The 20,470-nt window shown below is 46.9% G+C and overlaps 1 protein-coding gene across 11 annotated transcripts in view; it reads right to left on the bottom strand.

Moving 5' to 3' along the window:
- The window catches only part of LOC116849731 (polypyrimidine tract-binding protein 1), a 622,962-nt gene that overhangs the window by 225,831 nt on the left and 376,661 nt on the right, over positions 1–20,470 (bottom strand). For 7 of the 11 annotated variants that reach the window (XM_032827169.1, XM_032827172.1, XM_032827168.1 and 4 more), the window contains one exon: positions 7,112–7,165. The exons of the other annotated variants lie outside the window; for them this stretch is intronic. In XM_032827169.1, coding sequence (XP_032683060.1) covers positions 7,112–7,165 — 54 coding nt within the window. The remainder of the gene's footprint in view (positions 1–7,111; positions 7,166–20,470) is intronic. 11 annotated transcript variants of the gene reach the window in all.

The raw sequence follows: 20,470 nt of genomic DNA, 5'->3' as shown, positions 1-20,470 counted from the left end.
CACACACACACACACACACACACACACACACACACACACACACACACACACACACACACACACACACACACACACACACACACACACACACACACACACACACACACACACACACACACACACACACACACACACACACACACACACACACACACACACACACACACACACACACACACACACACACACACACACACACACACACACACACACACACACACACACACACACACACACACACACACACACACACACACACACACACACACACACACACACACAAAATTAATCCGCCCGTTTCTTCCTCGAGTGAAATTAATGAAGCTTCAGATAGCGCAACGTCAACTGTCTCGCATGCGAAGGCGGGTAAAAAGCGCTCTTTTCTCTATCGCGGGAAATCTATCTCGCTCATGATCCGACGGAGTGAGAATTTGCACGGGATCTGCGATTCCCGAGCGTGGGCGGCATCGCTATTAACGCGAGACTAGTGATAATTAATAACCAGTAGTTAATTTACGTTACAAAGGGCAAAGCGGTAAACACGTATTGCACGAGTGTCACATTATCTGCGGAATTTACGTCAAACTGCGAGCTGTTGAGGCTCACGTTACAAGACCGAGCGCAGCGGTCGTTTCGCTGACGGTGGCGCGCGTGTCAGCTCGGGTTTTCTGAATAAAAGAGTCTGGCGGCAAACCATGAATCATCAACTGTTGATTCGCAACGCGAAAGGGAGGGAAAAGCGGATTATCTGTCGCGAACCATGAGAAGAAAGCGAAAGAAGCTCGGGCTAAATCCGTCGAGATGCCTTCTTGATAATGAGAAACGCAAATCGACGAGCGGCCTGAACGAATGCAGCGGGTGTAATAGCCCGTCTCCATGTGATTTCAAGGAAAAGCGCGGGATAACGCGAAGGGTCGGGAAAACGGCGAACAGGAAAGTAAGAATTAGCTATTTTCACACGTCGCAGAGATGGCAAATGAATCGTGCTGGAAGGATCACTGGAAAGATTGAATCGCCCCCTCGATCGACTGTGAGTCGCGAGAGGGATTCAAAGTGGATGAGAAGCATGAGGTGAGAAAGTCGACGCAGAAATCGGTCTCGAGGTCGATCCGTTTCGCCGAATTTGGCGAGGAGAATCTCTGGCGGATTCAGATATGATGTGTGACTGGCGTGGTACATGTTTCGTTGCTTCTCCCGTAGCTAACCCGCGCGCATCCGCTTCGAACGACAAGCGGAGAACGGCATTTCCGAGTCGGGCGGAATGCATTTTCGCCGGCAGTGCAACGACGTGTTCGTCGGCTGAATGGCCGCTCAATAGCAGCGGCAGTCAATACGCGAGCGAGAGTAATCTATCACGTAATGTGAGCGCGTGTTCTGCCACCACGGTATTCCGACAAACTATGAAGACGTAAAATCTCGGCGCGAGAACCACGCGGCAGCCACGACGGAGCAGCCGCGACTCGCGGAACGCGCGCAGTCGAGCGAACGCAGTAGATAAAGGCGTTATTGGTCAGACGAGCCGCGTTGCGAGCGGATCGCCATTTCTGACGCGTGACATTCAGTTCATCTCAACGTGTGGGTGTAAAAGTAACGGTGTCTAAACACTAACGACGGCGTCATGTAAAAATAGAGTAGACGCGCGACAAAAAACGCGCTTCGTTAGTGCTCGTTATAAGCGCTATAAGCGTGAAAGAACTGACAGAATAACCATGGTTGCGCGACGCGCCCCTTAAAGCTGCTCACTCGCTGGAAGTAGCGGCTTAGTTAAAGGGCTCCGAGCCGTAAGTGTCAAGCCAAGGATTCGCCCCTGAGAAACGGTTTTCGTACACGTCACGTCCTCGGAAATTCACCGGCCAGGAAATCGCGAGAAACCGCCGGGCTCCGTGTACGTGCGCTTTGATGTCCCGACGGAACAACGTAAGCTCGCGACACAAAGGCGAGCGAGAGGGAATGCGTGTGTGTGTATGTGTGAGAAAGAAAGAGAGGGGAAGGGTTGATGGAGCAGAGAGAGGTGAAGGGCTCGACCTCACAGAGAGGAGACGCTTCGCGGAGAGGCGTTCTCAAGCAGGAAATCGCTCGCGGATGAGAGAGGCAGGCCCCACTTGCGGCACGTGGCGGCACTAGATATGAATTTCGGGCGCGCGCAAATATTTCGACGCGTTTATTGTGAGCGTCGCTGTCAACCGGAAACATTAATTCGCATTGTCCCGGCCTCCCGGGGGAGAGCTCTCGCGCGCGTTTGAACAAACATTGTTAATAACCCGTATTAGAGAATAATTCGCGCCGACACGCCGGATTTCACACGTTAGTAACCCTCCCCTTCGTTAGTAACGCGACACACTAAGATCACCGTCTTCGTCTAGAATTAATCTCATGGGGACGTGGAAGCTGCGACTAAGGGAGACGCGCGGCCACGCGTGTGTGGAAAAGCGAAGTGGATAATGACGTTGCCGGTCGGACGCGCCGTCGGAAGTAGATCGTTATTCTCTAGAACGTGATATTTAACCTACCTCGACATTTACACGTGAATGTATGTACGCGCGTGCGGGCATTCTTCTTTCTGATAATAAAAATTAAATAAACGACGCGTCGGACACGTTAATCTCTTCAATTTAAAATGTCTGCGCGATTCTCACCGGAAGGGAGGATTGTTCTCTCTTTTTCAAAACATATTAGATTTTTTAAGCAACCTACATTCCTTTCCTCTGCTTTTATTGCTGTTTTTTTTTGAAGAATCTTCGGAAATAGAATGCAAGATATATCCAATTTGCACTTGCTGTGAGTTGAAAAAAGAATAGAATGGACTGATAGAAATTATTTTATAAAAATTAACAAACGGATATGTCTGATAAAATACCGATAATTTTATATCCGATCAGGATATCCAATTAAATTTAATCAGATACTTTCTTCCTATCATAATGATACTTTATCAGATAAACCAATCTTTCTCATCAGACGTTTCCTGATCGGATACAAAAGTTTATTTAGATCAGAAATATCAGTTTATTTGTTATCGAATGATTTTTTTCAGTGTGGTTCAATTGGAAATTTCAAAAGGGAGGGGAGGGATTGAATATCTTACGAGACTTTTCCCACGTTTTTCGCGTAAGGGCTTGAACGGAGGGCTCACCACGCGGATTCCAATTTTCCCGTAACCACGACGCGTATCGGCATGCACGTGCGTGTCACCGGCCCGCAATGCCGGAAGTGAAACTCGAAATTTCTGGTAATGAGACGGGAAAGAGGGCCGCCGGTCGGCCGCGTAACAGCGAAGTAAATGCTAATAGTCAGCTTGTATAATGCCGGCAGCATGTCGGGGAACATGTTGCGCTCTAACGATACCTGGAGGCTCGTTCGTTGATAAGAGCCGCACTCTCGCGTGCGGCTTTACGCGCGGAATAAAGATAAGCCGCGCGATGCGTAGCCCGTTACCGTTTTCCCGGCCGCCTATGAGCCCTCGCGCCGCTCGTAAGTCGCGCGTGCATTGCATTTTCAAACAATCGCGATCGTTAAGGGAACGCGCGGGCTAAATGTACCGTGCGCGCAATGATACGTTGCGAAGCCATCTGGAACGGGAGAGATGGATCTCTCTCGGAGGCTTTTATTAGCCCGTAGCTGCGGATACGATGCCGCGGAAGGATCACGTTTGTCGCGGGCGATGCGTTTCCCGGTTCATCATCCCGCGCGCTCTTCTCCGTCCGCGCGCGCGCGCGCGTGTATGTGTCTCTGTGAACTCGATTGGCCCGACCTTTTTTATAAATCGGGGCTATCCGATCGGCACACGTCGAGAAAGTTGATTTCGCTCGCGTAAAACACGAGCGCGCGTGACGATCAAACCTTTTACGATCGCGCATACGCGCGTCAGCATCGAAACACCGTAATCGATATGCGGTTAATAACAAATTCCGTCGCAACGCTCGGCGAAATAAAAGCGAGCGAGCACGCTCGTTTATTTTTCGCGATAGAAAGTACCGCGCGAAATATCCTCTTTCCCCCGTCACCGAGCCGCGCTCCGTTCCGTCCCCCTCTTACCCGCCCGTTCCCCCTGCCTCTCTTTTTCACTTTTTCCCGTTGGCGGTAGTATTTTCGCGCTCGTCGCCGCGGAGCGAGAACTTCGCAACGCGCAAATATTGCCACGATCCTTCATCCGACGTTCGCGCGAGTTCGAAGGCAAACAGATCGAACGGGGAGTGCGGGATTACATTTCTGACGGCGCGTGGCTTCGATTGTTTTCCCCCGCTCTGTGCAACACCTTAAGCCCTTGAAGCACAGGACTCTTCAAAATTCGAATTCTAATAAAATATTCACGTCACATGTCTAGAATGACAATCCAAGAGACTATACGTTTCGAAACAAATTTCTTCTATTTTTCTATTTTATTTTCAATTATTTTTTATATATATTTCCTATTGTTACAACTGGTAGAGTGCACCACTGTGCGCAAACTAAGTTTCGTTGTGAGATCATTATATTCGAAGCTATTTCTGGTTCTAATAAGTGATTTCACGATGAAATCACTGTGCTCGAAAGGGTTAAGGGGATGCTGGAGTCGATGGCGAACTCGAAAAATATCGATGACGCAGATACGATCGTCACCAATACAATCAAGCTAACCTTTTCGTATTTCTTGTACATACAAAACTCAATCCATAAGTGCTATCCATAAGCTGGATATATCGCGCAGCTTTGTGTTTCGAATTGTTTTTTTATTCGGTTGTATGTATATTATACAGATGTTTGCACGGAGTGAAAGTGTCAATGAATGGCGAAGTACCATGTTACACAAAAGATCAAAAAGGATTTTTTATTTACAATTTTTTTCTTCTTTTGACATAGCATGGGCCATACGTTGACATTTGCATTTCCATTTAGCATAAACATTTGCAATTCTATGCAACCAAATAGAAAAACAAGACGAAAGCTGCATATCGTGCGTGGATATCCTCCTCCAGCATCCCCTTAACAACTGGATATTTATCCCATGATCCTGTCCGTGGTTGATCTCAATCCATTACGTGGTTTGTAAAAGATAATACTATCGAGTCCTCATTATTATTAATAAGGTCCTGATAAATAATCATTATTATTAACTGGCTTTAATTATTAATTCTTGTTATTAATATCTACATAATTAATATAAATAATGATATTATTAATATTATATTAATATAATTAATTCATGACCTATTAGGATCAGACAAAATCATCTTGTGCAAAGCTGATAACCGATTGAGGTCAATCTCACAGAGAAAAACGTTTGGTCGGGTCGACCTGAAATTCCTGGTGAAATATGAACGAAGCAGAAAATTCCGGTTGAAGTTACCAGCTGACATAATTTCCGGTTAACTTGAACAGAATTCTGGCAACTTGAACTGGAATTTTCCGACTCGTCCGTATTTCGCCAGAAATTCCGTTTATCCCAAACATTTTTCTTTCCGCGCTGATCAGGGACAAGTTTCTAGTGAGGTGAAGGCCACCCGAGTGGGTCCGCGACGTGAATTCTTCCGGTTGCACCTTGTTTGACGCGTATCGTGAGCCGTGTTGTTCGGAGCGACATTTCAACCCCTTATACGACACTTTTCCGCACATCACACGTCCCCGTGTGTGACATCCCTGTCGACCAGCCTGACGATGTACAAACACATTCGTCACTGTCGGGGCCGCGAGACGCCTCTTATTTTACGCCTGTAAGGGCGATCGAAGCGATTCTTTCCCTTAGCGGGAACGTGGCGCGTCATCATGCCGTTTCTCCTTCGGCCTCGTTATCGTCCCCGAAACTCGCCTCGTTAGCCGGCGGCGGCTGCGTCGCGCGATCCTCCGCGCGACCTAAACCGCTTCGTGGGATATTAACGAGCGTCGGGAGGAGCTCGCGAGCACGGGATCGTTTCGAGGCCGATGCAACGAGACGCTAGATTCTCGTTCGCCGCGCTTGAAAATGCATAGAGGGGGCGGCAGGACCTTAACGAGATTTTTCCGGGGTCACTTCTATCCTCGTTCGTCCCGTGGCCGCTCTACGGTCCCGGGACGAAACGGATTCAAGCCAGATGCAGCTGCGGCGGGAGCTCCATTAATTAAGCCGCCGTGCGTGTTTGATCAACGTCGCGGGACCCTCCGCGTTTTGCAGAGAATTGCAAGGTACCTGGGCGCGCCAGTGATTCGCGAGCCGGCCGAGTGGGCGCCAGTTTAACAACGACGACATCGGCGGATGAATGAGAGCGCGGTGACGGCTTTGTATTGACGGGTTAGATCAATTTAATATGTCCCACGCGCTCCGCACGAGCGATGGAAAATATCGCCGGCCCCGCGACTAGCCGCTGTTGTTGTTTTCAATGCGCGAAACATCGATGCCAATATTTGTTATTGTGTTAAAATGATTGATTCGCGTGTGATTATACGTCCGGCCAGAATTGCCATTTATGTTTAATGCGCCAAAGAGCCGGCCGGATCCCCCCGTCAAATTTGCGAAATTAGCAAATTTATATCGCGCATAGGCGGAGCGCCCTCGCACGCGCCACTCCACGATTTTACAAAATGACGCGCATATTTAGCGACGTATTGCAATAATTAGCGCGGTAAGCGGAAAATTGCGGAAATAATGGGGAAGAGAGGAGAGCAGCTGTTTTTCCTGGTTCCGTCAAGTATCGACGGGAATTCGATACATATAACTGACGATTCGCATCGTTAGATCGAAATAAGATCCAATGAAACATCCCTCATGCTATCCTCCTCCTTCTCCTCCTCCTCCTCCCTTCTACGCGATCTCCAACGTTGCAACCGTGAAAGATTTCCAACGAGAAATAATACGAGATTAACGCGGGAGGAAACGAGCTAAACTCCCTCGTAATTTTTGCCGAGCGGCAAGATTATAGGAGTAAAGCTCGCGCATATTAAACCGAATGCTGCTGCACCGGCAGCCTAGCAGCGGAAGTCGAGATGTATCGCGACGTTAATTAAGACGGATGTGTGCCTGCGAGATATTAGGACCTCTTCCCATATCCTTCACGAGATACATCGTCCCGGGCAGGAGCCTTTCGACGGAGGCGGCGGGGAAGGGAGAGGGGCGGTAATACGCGGATAAAACGACGGTATACATTGCTTTATGGCTTACCATCGTCAGGGACGCGCCCGTCCCGCGAGCGTACTGGAATTCCTGGACACTCACCTGGAAGCAGAAAGAGAAACAACGACGTTAAGCACTTCCGCGAGAATCGTAAAGATCGGCGGTGGGTAGGAGAGCGGGATCGCCGTAATAAAAATGTCGACGTGTTCGAGTGTGTCGGATAGTGAGAAGATTTCGAAATCCGCACGTCTCTCGCGCGGAGATGTACGGGTCGTGGATAGATAAGCGGTCCAAGCCGGCGTTTCAAGCTGTAGATAAGGCTCACAGTTCGATCTTTATAACTCGCGACGGAATTCGCGAACGAGATTCTATTTGTAAGAGGAAAAGCGAGAAAACCGCGATAAATTATCGCAAAGTAAGATCAATTTGGTACGCGCGAACGATATGGAGATAATATTCTCTAAAATGCAATCAGTATATTTTTCGTCGAAATAATATAGTGAGAGAAATTATTCGATAAAAAATTAACAAACGAATATTTTCGATTAAAATACCGAATTTATATCCGATTAAATTTAATTGAATTAAATTTAATCGAATACTTCCGATCATAATGGCATTTAGTCAGATAAACCGATCAAAAAATTACGAACCGATATTTCTCATCGAATGTTTGCTGATCGGATACAAAAATTCTTCGGTATTTTGATCGGAAATATCCGTTTGTTAATTTCTTATCGAATAATTTCTCTCAGTGTATAATTAGTAGATTCAATTATAACGCAAACATATACGATCTTAATTATTCTTAAATAATTACAAGTAAACCTATCCAAAATTTCTTTCTAATTTAGTACAAATGTAGAAAAAATATTTAGGTCATATTTTTTCATTTTGGCCCACTTTGAGTTTCACGGAAATTAGAAAGAAATTGGAGTGTAACTTTTGGATAGGTTTATTTGTTAGAGGACAGTCGAAAGGATTTTTCTGGAGTCAAAAGGAAAATATTTTGAGTACAATGTTTTTAAGTTAGAGAAATTTTTTCTTGATAGAAATTTCTTAAGAGGCGAGTCTGTTTCAAGCAAACATATTTTTCTTGATTCAAAAAGAAAAAAATGTTAGAGAATTGAATATCTAGTGAATTTTCGAATCTAGTTAATAGTTCACTTCAATAGAAAAGGAATATTATTTCAGTAAGAATTTTCGTTTAAAATAAGGGCTACAAGAAATGGCACTTTGCATCTAAAATTCTTTTTTGAACGTTGGAATATTTTTCTTTTTACTCTAGAGAAATGCTCCCGAGTCCATGTACATGGAGAGAATATTGTAGTGCAATGCAATTGCAAAAAATTGCAGTGCAATTTTAGTAGTGCGGGAATAGACGGGGCAGTGAAGTGGGAGTATTACCGCCGAAAATCAGCGGATATCCACAGTAATCGGTGAAGCAGTTAGTCCTTTTGTCGATTCACTTTACTAAGTGAGAGGAGAAATTCGCGCGGATAAAGGAGAGACGAAAAATAGGCGACGACGAGAAATCCCGCGGACGGACGCGACACGTGTTTACGTAAATACCGTGTACGGATCGATAGCGTTTTATCGCTCCGAACACGCGATCGTGATGATTGGCTCCCTTTTTTCTCTCTCTCTCTTTCTTTCTTTCCACGCGAGCTCTGCCGCGCGTGCTGTTCTAACATGAGATCGATAAGGCGCTCGCGTACACCGGTATCGAGTGCCGCGGTATCAGCTATTCAGCCGGAAAGCTCACCTGCGATGTATACGCGCGAAATAAAGTGGGTCTCGCACAGGCTAGCGGGAATTTTTAATTAGCACGCATTGCGTCGCGTTTTAGCTGTACCTACCGATATCACAGATCGATACGCCGTCTTTGCTCCGCTGGATAAGCGAGAGCGTGTCGCATCGGCGTTCATTAACGCTAATCTTGATTAATTCCAATATTCTTTCTACGTGTCCGCGTTGCTGCCACGTGGCCCACAGGGACCGCCCGTCGGCGAATCGATAATCTACAATTAATTAACGCGTCCCGCAAAACACGTCGGCAACGCGGAACGAGATAATTATTTCACGCGACCGGAATAGCGAGCTCCATTACGCGCGCGCACGTTTCCCGTATCCTTCTCGTTCCGTTCCTTCTTTCTGTTCTTCTCCATCCCCTAAACTATCCATCGGGCATTCTCGCGCGATGTCGCGAGGGGGGGAATTCCATTTGCCGCGTTAAGGAGCGAATCCAACGTCGGGTCGGATTCCAGCCGGCGACACATTTTATCCGAGCAGCCTGCTCGCCCCCTTCTCTCCCGCCCCCAAGCCGCGACGTGGACGAAACTCGATACAGCCCTTCCGGGCACAAGGGCGTCGGCGACGTTCTCGGAGGAGATCCGGGCGAACGGGTAGAACGTGGATGACGAAGGAACGGGGTGGAAACAACGACAAGGTGGAGGAGGAGGAAGAAGAGGTGCGGGTTCACGGAGAAAACTTGTCAGGTGACGTTGCGACGGGGGTCGGGCAATTTATCTTGTTGTATTAGCAAATGGATGATAATGACGCCCCAAGGAGGGGGCCGCGAGAAAGGGTGATGGAATCAACGGAAGCGCCGTCAGGTTCTGCTGTGTTTACGCGTGTGTACGCTCACGCAGCGGGGGTGGACGTGTCGCGGCGTTACACATCGCCAAGTGTTGCGTGCATGAGTGAGTGGGCGAAGACATCTTAGCGAAATGAAGCAGCCCGTTGTATGTGTGGATGTGTTTGTGTGTGTAGGTTGCAAAACGATTTCCACTAACTTTGGTTAACTTAGCCGGCTGGTTATGTCAACGGAATTGACCAATCGCATCTGTCAGTTCTGACTAACGTGAAATGCGATTGGTCGATTGGAATAATCAGCCAATCGAGTTAACCAAATTTGGTAGAAACGGGCATCACACACGAAAAAAAATAATTTGCTGGCCCAGCAAATTTTCTGCAAATTTTGCTAGCAAAATCTTTTCGTTATTATATGGACAGTAAAAAGATTTGCTAAGTACTAATTATTATTTGCTGGATATAATTTGCCGAATCTGCAAATTATTTTGCTATAAGAACCATGATGGATTTATATAAGCAGTTGCAGTTTTGCTCCGATAACAAATACATTTGCTAAGGATATATTATTTTGCACTAATAGCAAATTAACGTGATTCTTAGGACAAATACACTCAACAACTTTTTTCTATCCTGGCAATAAAACTACTTCTGCTCTGATAACGAATAATTTGTAAAATTAGTTACGTCAACTAAATTTTTTTATGTTACTACGAATATGCAGTAGCAACGACGATTTTGCTAAAAGAGCAAAATTATTTTTCTCCGTGCAGATACAATGAATTTCGGAGTGCAGCCAATAGTCCAATAAGAAAATGAATTAGTCAAAAGTAGATTCTCTCATTGGATCATCGGCTACGCTCTGAGGTTCATTGTATTTAAACCATTTTACAATCTATTGTACAAGGTAAATAACTGAATTAATAAGAAGCCGCGAGCAATTTTACGTTTTTACGTGAAACAATTAATTAAACGATTAATCGAATGGTGGACGAAATTAGCGTTCACATAGAACTTCTGTTAGCGAGCGGAAATGGCCTAGAAGATAGAATAATCAATAAATATCAATTATAATTTTATGGCGATATATATCGGATAACGCTGGCTATGCACTTGTAATTGAACTGAAAAATGTATCATGCCCTAATTACCGAATAATAGACTCAATGACTGAATGTTGATTAAATAATATTGCAAATTGGCACGCGGGAATATCTTTCAGTGAAATTTCAAAGGCTTCTTTGGAAATATCCAATACAAATATATTATTAATATTCCAATCATCAGAACATTGTTCAATTACACTGGGACATTTACTTTACGCAACGTAGAGTTGGCGTTGATGCGATTCCCCGCGTGTGTATGTGTGTTTGTGTGTGCGCGCGCGCATGTTGGTACGCATACATATTGGAGAGCGCCCGGGAGCAGCACGCGAAAGTGTTTGGCGCGCTGTATCTTCAATTAATAGCCTGGCGAGCTGTTACATTGATGATAGCGATTCAGAGCGTGCTCGTGATGTTATTATACCGTGAGTTGGACAAACAAAGATGTTCTGGTTAATTGAGCCTCGCGGGGTCGCGAGCAGATGGCGGGATATCTCCCGCCACGGTTGATCTGCGGCGGATTTTCTTCTGCCCGACCTCCGGGCAGATTAATTCCACGCCGACTCTTGGATGGAATTTTAATTTCAGATTTGTTCGCGAAGCAACTCCGCGCTCGAGACTGCCGAGATACGGACATGTATCCAGGGGACACTTCCTTGTCAAGAAAGATCGACTATCCCGTCGGTAGCGGGTGAGGATGCGAATTTCACGCGTGCGTGAAAGGGGTTAATGCGTGTTTCCGTCGACGAGCACGTCCGTTCTGTCTCTCTTTCGCAGGAGAGTGTACACAGTCGCCGACGCTTCGCGCTACTAATTGATGTCGGTTGACGGACAGGAGAGAACGGCAGGATAGAAGCGGACCGGCGGGGCGCCTCCGCAGGGTGTACACCCTTCCGCCTCACAAAAGCCTTCGACTTCGTCTACCTTCCGCCTTACGAGCTCGCCCAGACGCTCGGCAACAATGGACACGCCACTGGGAAGAATGTCGGCGCATGCCTCCGCAACAATGCGCGAACAATGCCGCGTAACGACTCGCTCGCTCGCTCGCTCTCTCTCCCTCTCTCTGTCTCTCTCTATCGCGAAGGCGCAAATTGGCGTCGCGAGTCACCGACAGAAAAACAGAGACGTCGACTCGACTATGCGCGGATAGCTTGTCGCGCGAATAGTCCTCGCGACTGTTCCCGATCGGCCCCCGTGCTCGCCATCATCGCGCTTCCTCGAGGAGGTCGGAACCCTCGGCAACTTAAAACGCCACTCACGCGCCTTCGTTGATAATAAACCGCGCGAGGTACCTCGCTTCTTCGAGTATCCGCATCGCTTAATAGCTGTCTCAAGTATCGAATAGACGATACTGATCCTCGTGATCGGCGAGATTGGAAGAGAGATTGGCGCAGGAGCGTCCTAATTGGACGATCTTCGCGGCTTCCAGCTCCTCATCGCGCACGAGCGTCGTCAAACAGCTCCCGTTTCCCGCTTCTCTGCCTTCGCGAGAGTAACGTAGCGCGCGGGAAAGGGATGAGAGCGGTCGTAAGGAGCGCACAAAGGGGCAGACGTAAGAGACACACAATGGACAGGTAACAGCCGTGGGGGATGGAGAGGGGCGACAGGGAAGATTCTCTCGGCCAGAGGACCGTCGCGGCGGCGCGAGGAGACATAATTTTCCGATCTGCGGCGCGGAAGTTGGGCGCGGGAGCGAGATACGTGTTCCGCGAGGGAGCACGTGAAAAGGAGTAATTCCACGTACGCGACCACGTCCGAGTGGGTAACTCAGCGATGGCCGAGTTATCTGCGGCGCATTAAGGCGCGTTGAGGATGAGATCGAGAGAGAGAGAGAGAGAGGGGGAGGGAGAGAGAGAATAAGGAAAAGGATCAGAACGCTGGCCGCTGAGGCGGCGAAGAGCGAGGAGGAGAGCGGCCGCCTCGGCAGTTGGATGGGCTTCTTCCAGGATCGACCTTCCACTCCAGTAATGAGAAAATCACAAAAGACGTGTCACTTCAATGGGTCTCCGGTATCCGTCGTGTCTCTCGCCCGATCTTCCTCGAGTCCTCGAGTCCTTTCGCTCGACTACCTACCAGCGACAACCTACCTAAGGCCAATGGCCCACATTGGCGAATCCTGTCCGACAAGCTTATTATCGAACTTATCCTTAGAGGAAGCATAATACGCATTGTCGCGCGCACGCTTCCCCACCGATTAATCAGCCGAACTCCCGTTGTGCGTGAGATTATCGCAGGACTTTCGCGGAGCTAATACAGTCGCGAGAATAGACCGCGCGCGCTCATACGAAGTTGCTCTCCCCGATCAAGACCGATCATCGAATTCGTACGACCGAATTGAATGTGACGAGATGAGTCGAGCGAGGAATAGAATTCAATCGTGCCGCTCCACGGAATAAGTAAATTGCGAATATTCAAGGCAAGCAAGAACCCCGAACACTGATGTCGCAGCAAATATTTATTGATATTGGTAAGACAGTATTAACGCACGCGCCGAATAGATTCTCCAGTCTTCCCGAATCGGAATTTTGATTCTATGTTAAACCTTGGATTCCATCCCTCCTTTACGATGGTGTCCGAAATTTCCCTTTTCATTTTCTTTAGTGTCAAAATAGGTGTTGAAAGTAGGGTCAAAATTTCGAGTTGTAAAAATGGAATAAAATAATGCGTAATTATAGAGTAATAAGAGGGCAGTTAGTTCATATTAATATTAGAAATTCGAAATCAGGGTCGGTTTGACGCATGTTATAAAGGCTGAAAAACTTATTCGGTGTGTGCGTTAACTCTTTGAGAACACATTAGTTCATACTCTATTTATTATCGTTGGGGCAAATATACCCTCCCAAAAACCCCAGCGGGACGTCAGAATCCTGGCCCTATTCCTTTGGCGTTAAACGTAAAACTTTTAACTTTTTCGTCACAACTACATTATATTAGTGTATTTAATACAGTGAAAGTAAAAAGAAAATTATACCTTTAAAAAGAGAAATTGGAAGAGTTAACACACTGTCAAATATTATTATTCTGCCAACATTACTAAATATTCGTTTCAATATTAGCGCGTTTGGCTCTCACTTGTCTTAAATTCTTAACACGTTCGCTATCACGATTTACTTAGAGGACTCTTCCCACAGCTCATCTTGTAATCTTTTCCTTTCTTAATTATGTAAAACGTAATTATGTAAAACAGAATTATACTTCATTTGATAATGTGGAGGAGAAGATAACGTAGAGGAGAAAATGTTCGCCGTCACGCATATGTGACGTTGGTAGCGAACGTGTTAATTTAGTTGCGTACTTCGAGAGCCCACGATATAAATTCTGGGGATTCGTTACGTTCGCAGTTTCAACCCGCGTGCTATCTCGTAGCCGTGATGCGATCTGCTATTAGACGAGGCCGCCATCATTCGCTCCTCTCGGAGCGTCGAAGACGCCGTGATACTCGCACACACCCCGGAATCACCCTAGGAAGAATTTCGTGGAATGATCCGAGCTCGCCGCGCTTAATGACGCCGGCGAAAAACTGTTTAGTAGGTCGATTTATTCAGGGACACGTAGCGGCCGTTAATGCAAGATAGCGCCGGCTGATCGTAGACGGCGATACGAAGAGATTTAAGTATCGGCTGACTGGGCGGTTTCCAAGGCTTTTCTCCGCGTGGGTGGTAACCGCCTTTCCAAACGGTTTATTTACTCGTCGCCGACTCTCTCGTTTGCATACGTACGAGTACGGCTGCTTTCGGATTTTTAAGGAAATTAGCTCGCATTCGGCTTGACCGCTGTGGGTCTGATAGCGGGGCACACGCGTTTCCGCCGTATTACATTCGCACGCTTTCCCCTGAATCGAAATTCTGATTCAACTTTCGAACTCAATGTTCCATTTAACACCTGCTTTGATACCCCGGATCCTATATCAGCTACTTTTGATTCTATTTAGTCTACTAGCTTTGTTAGAATTTATTTTAAGACCATACTTTTAAACTTTTTAAACGTCAGAAAATGCCACTTGGGCATTTTCTGGCGTTTAAAAGGTTTAAGAGTTACAAGTAGGACTTCAGTTCTCATATGTATTAAACATACACTGATCCTAATTAATTCTGTTTAACCTACTAGCTTTGCCAAGAGATCCTCTTTGGAACCCTACAACTAGCATTTCGTGTTTTTTGCCATTTGGGATGCTATAAGCAGGACTTTAGTTTTGATGTATATTGAATATACACTGATTCTTAAAATGTACGACTGCTAGAAAGTTCAAGTTAACATTTTGACTCTATTTTTTATATTAATGTTCCATTTAACATCTGCTTTGATACTCTGAGATAAAGAGCTCCTCTTTAGAATTCTACAAGTAGCATTTTATGTCTTCTGCCTTTTAGAGGTGCTATAAGTAGGACTTCAGTTTCCATGTATGTGAAATATGCACTAATTCTTCAAAATATACAGATATTAGAAAATTCAAGGCAAAAGGGCTAAAATGTTGACTCGGGCCCGCCCTTACTTCGTTATAAAATTCCGTAATTTGACACTCAATCAAGCATCTAAAGAAGGATACATATATACGAGAGAATGAAATCAAAACCTGAATTAGTCAGACTGAGAATTGCATCTCCGTTTAAAAATTTCACCGCGATCTGTCGAGATGAAACTTAAAGAAGAGTCACGAGTGAGATTCTGGATTGTGTTTTCCGCGAAGGAAATTGACCTCTTTAATTCATCTTAAGAAGACTGTCTCTCACGGTAGTCACAAACCATGTACTTCCGCAACGTCTCGTGCATGTGTCAGGTACGAAAACCGCCGGCGGGGGACTTTTATTCCAGCGTGGTTTAAAAACGTAGCGAAGGGGAAGAGAAGGACGTCAAAAGGAGGCCGGGCGTTTCGCGCGTAAGAGGGCGAAGGGAAGAGGAGCCGAGCGGATGGATTTCACACAAAGAGCCCGTTATTTCATAATGTACGCGGATACTAAACGGACATGCGATGGACGTTAATGCGCGCAGGGAGGAGGTACGACGTAAAAACGCGGTCGGGGAAAAACAATACGCGCTATTCCGTTCCGAACCGCCGCGCGTTCTCGTTTCGTTGCATACAACAAACACGCTTTGAGATTCGCGATATAGGAAGAGAAAGGGAAGAAGAGACGGAGGTGCAGGCAGAGCAAGAGGTGCTGGAGGAGAAGGAAGAACAGAAAGTGAGAGAGAGGGGAAGACAAAAAAGAGGACGAAGAAATTGCAGGGTTGCGCGGTGGATTTCGCGCGTGTCTTCGCGCGTTTACTTTGACTTTCTCTGACACGAGCAATCTCTTTCGTGGAAATGGGGAATGGAATATTTTCAAAGTGCCGCGACGGGCCCCTTTAGCCCGCGCGAGATATTCCCTATGTATAAGTCTACTACGTACGTACGTCAGTCTATCTCGATCTTATTTTGCGCGCGCGCTCGCTCGCGGCTATCCGTTTCCGTTGTGCCGCGAAAATGGCGCGGTGTGCGCCGCGGTCGGATTAAAAATTGACTCGGTTGCGAGACGGACGAAAAATCGTTTCGGACGGGGTCTCTCTCTCTCTCTCTCGCCTCCGCGCAAGGTGCCACACTCGTCCGCTCGATGAAATATCTATGTTGGAAAATTAAATTCGGCTCGCACGGAAGCATCGCGTGCACAATCTTAAAACCGAAAGGGCAAGTAGGGGAAAGAAAGAACGGAGAAAAATGGAGAAAGAGGCAGCAGTCTCGGCCGCGCGCTATTACAACGTCAAGCAATCCGAGAACGCGATTACTCGCGGAGAGAGAGTAAAGTACAGAGAGACAGACAGAAAGAAAGAAAGAGAGAGAGATGCAGGGAAATTAAAACGAAAGGTTGAAAGATGTTGATATCGGTACGCGTAAATAAATTACGCAACCGCCACGGGGGTTGTCGCGGATGCAATCATTTTGCCGTATGTCTTAAGTAAACGAGGGGAAGATACCGCGACTTTCCTCTCCTCCGACTTCCCTTCCTCTTTCTCTCTCTCTCTCTTGCTCTCTTCTTTCCGCTCTTTTTCTCTTCTCGGATTTTTTCTTACATTTTCCATCGGGCGATGCTGTAAGAGTTATTGCCAATCTCGTTCAGTACGCAAAACGAATCTCCTTTGATGTCTTTCAGAAACCGAGAGAGATTGCCTAGAGGTCCCGCCGCGAACGCGTTTTCGAAACTGCCCCGACCTTTGAAGAAGTTCACATTACTCATTAAAAGTCTGATACCTCATTAACTGTTACTGAAATTAACGTCGCTTCCCATGGCCGAGATTCGACTGTCAAATGCGAGGCTCCTCTCTCGCCCTGAGACTACCACCTCGACCCATTCTTCATAAATTGACGCGAATCTCGACGCCGTCCCACGCACATTCAGCGGAGCTTAGGGCTTTCGCACGCGAATTGACGTCACCGGCAATGTAAGAAATAAAGTCAAGGTGAAGGACCAATCGGGATATCGCTTCAGCGTTCTTCGAGCTAGAAGAACATTGAAGTGTAGATAGGATTCAGACCAAGTAATTAAAACTTCAACCAGATGAATCCTAGTTTGCTTGTAGGTCAATCATGAATCTGTTCCTCTAATGTAAACTCGTGAAAAGTGAAAGATCTAACCATGAAAATACTATGAAAATGTTTACTTTTCATTAAAAAGAAGCTACATAATCGCTTCCAAATACTGCAAAATTATTCACTTCTTACGATTTCATACTAGGAAAAAAAATTACATGATTGATAAGTAACATTGAGTTTACGTGAAAAGATTCATGATTGATATCTTGCATACAATCAGATTTACTTATAATTCTAACTTCTTGCAAAGTATTCACAGTTATATCAAATTCCTGATTGATCCTTCAGCTAAAGTTCGTGTCTTACGTCTGCGATAATTTGTGTATGCGGAAACCCTTACTCTGAAACTAACTCGGTTACATCTTTTTACGTAGATAAAATTTGCACAAAGTCAATGATAACAAAAAAAAAAATCGATGCCCAAGCATCTATCATATTTTTTCAATTATACGATACTATATATCGCGCTTGTCGGACGACAATCTCGGCAATTTCTGAACAATGTCACACCGGCGACACATAAACCAGAGTTTATGTGTCATCTTCGGGTTGCACTTCCGTGAGTTTAGCCGTGAAGGAACAGCAGTCTCCGTCAGACAACGAGCAACGATTCGCTACTTTTAACATTAATACCGCAACGCGGCCGCCTCGACGGTCTAAATCAGTTCTTTTCCCCATCAGATGCACGGCGATTGCGGTCTCGAGGCAGCTTTATTACGAGAGAGAGAGAGAGAGAGAGAGAGAGAGAGAGAGAGCCGCGCGACGAAGCAGATCTTGCGAGTTATTCGCAAGATCGCTTCGTTGCTTGCACGCTGTTCCCTCTTCATTCTCTGTCCTTTCACGCAACGAGTTTACGGCGTAACTTTGTCGGGCGACCGTTTCCGCGGGTATATCACGTCGTAAAAGGGACAAGTTGCCGATCCTACGACGAGGGAGGATCCAGCCTACGGTTCATATCGCAACGATGTCGGGGAAAGGCAAAGGGCTGGCTACCCTTCGTGCTGAACCGAAAGCGACGCGCCTCCATCGCGCTCCACCGCGGAATGTAATTCCTATCGCGACGACGATAACGTTCAATCGCATCGGGCATGCGATCATCGGTAGGATGGAGCTAATCTACAAACTTACCCCGTAAACGTACGATCGAGTTGCGAGGGAGAACGAAAAAGAAAGAGAGTGAGAAAGAGAGAAAGAAAAAGAGAAAGAGGACGAACTATCACCTGTAAAAACGGGATCACGGAAAACGTAGCGACGTGGCTGATAAACGCGGCCGATAACGCTGATGGCGACGGTAATCGTGGTGTTAATCGTCCGAGGGTTTGTCGAGAGTTTCGCCGGAAATCGGATTTTCGGTGAGTGGCCCGGTCGGGAGGGATGGCGCGCGGAAAGCGCGTCGATTTCCCCCCTCCGGAACGCATTAGTATAACGCATCTATGCGAGCGCGCGAGAGGAGACGGAGATACAATTTGGCCGAATGAGCGAGCGAAAAAAGACGAGCCGGTTTTTCGGCAAGGTGAGAGAGCAGGGCGAGCCCGTGAGAACGCTTTGCGAGCGAGCGAGCGCGTATATCGATTGCACGAGGTCGCTCGTTAAACAGGCCGAGACATACGACCGGGACGCGCGAGCTACAAAGAAGAATCACACTCGGCGGAGAGATCTCCGGTAGCCGTGCCTATTAACGAGGCAATTAATAATAATGGGGCACATGAACCCCCTTCTCCCTTCCTCGCGCGCGCCCGGCCACGCCCAATTACCGCCTCGTTCTATGGGCGGTGTATTATCCGTTTTAATTAGTGCGGCGCTTTGTGCGATGCTCGCTAATAGCGATAACCGGCGACCGATTACACCCGGGCTCATCAATATTCCATTTCTCGCCGGCGTCGCGCCACCGCCGGGCTTCAGAATCGTGCGCGAAAGCGCCAAGATCAAAGTCTCAAGTGGAAATCCCCGTGCCCGGTCAGACGCGCGCGAAGGAGATCGAGTCGACGCGCGATCGGCCGCGCCAACTTCCACGACGACCTCCCGTCCTGTTTTACACGTTTTACACGTGAGACCGGGGCTAGATGCTCTACATTTTAGAATTTCGAAGTTGCAACTTCTCAGGCAACTAATTGTTGTAACTGACTGTATGAACATGATAGAGGCAATCTTCTTCCAAGTATTAATGCCTATCACGACCCTGTTAACCGTATATTTTGTCTTGTAACAAGCAAAATACGCCAAATTTGCATCATTATATGATGTATAATTTTAATTTAATACTTATATATATTTGCTTCATAAAAATGAAATTAAAAAAAATTCTAAGGCTTCCATCATGGACTACCTCACGTTGTGACAATTATGAAAGACTATCTGAGCATGTTTCATGGTGTGATAATCACAAAGGTCTATCCAGATACTTCCGTTCACTTTCTCCGGAAGCCTGAAATGCAGCAATTATTCGGGAAACACAAATTGAAGGCTGCATTGAACGGAATGCAGACAGACGAGGTCTATCTTTTTCTATCGACGCATTACCGTAAAATTCCAATCGAAATCCACAGCAAAAGGGTTGATTTCGATCGTTCGCCGGCGGTGCCGACGGGCTGGTTTACGATCCGACAATTCGCCGATCGTCCAGGCGCGGCAAGACTGATGTCGCTCGCTCGTACTCCCGGCGCGACAATTCGCCGAGCTGTGCGTTCCGCCGTGGAAGTTCGCGGCTCGCGATTCGATTCGCGGACGTTGTGCACGATATATGTGTATGTACATGAACACACACACACATACACGTCGAATTTATAAATGTATTACACGAACTGGTGCAAAACTCCGATTGGAAAAGTTCCCGGGGCGCGCTGAAAATAAAAAGCCGCCGGAACGCGCATCTCGTGGCGCTACGCGCTGTTGCTCGGCGAAATGAGAGAACCGAACGATCGCGTATTCGCGTCTGGAATAGATTGCGGCGGATCGCGCTGGGCCCGCGCTGGTACCGCGTGCGGCTTAAACAATATCGGCGGCTCTAATAAATTCGCGAACGGGGAAGATCAGCTGGGACTTTTGCTGCTTTTCCTCTCTCTTTCTCTTCTGGTCGCCACGCGCACAACGCAACGGTTATAAATAATTCCCGGCGTGCTTTGCCGGCGTTTAACGCGCGGCTCTTGA

Source organism: Odontomachus brunneus, unplaced genomic scaffold, assembly GCF_010583005.1.
Source record: "Odontomachus brunneus isolate Ranch 3 - 2012 unplaced genomic scaffold, Obru_v1 Obru_scaffold_125, whole genome shotgun sequence".
Lineage (NCBI taxonomy): Eukaryota > Metazoa > Arthropoda > Insecta > Hymenoptera > Formicidae > Odontomachus > Odontomachus brunneus.
Note: the sequence above shows the minus strand (reverse complement) of the source record. Positions and strands in the feature narration are given on the sequence as shown.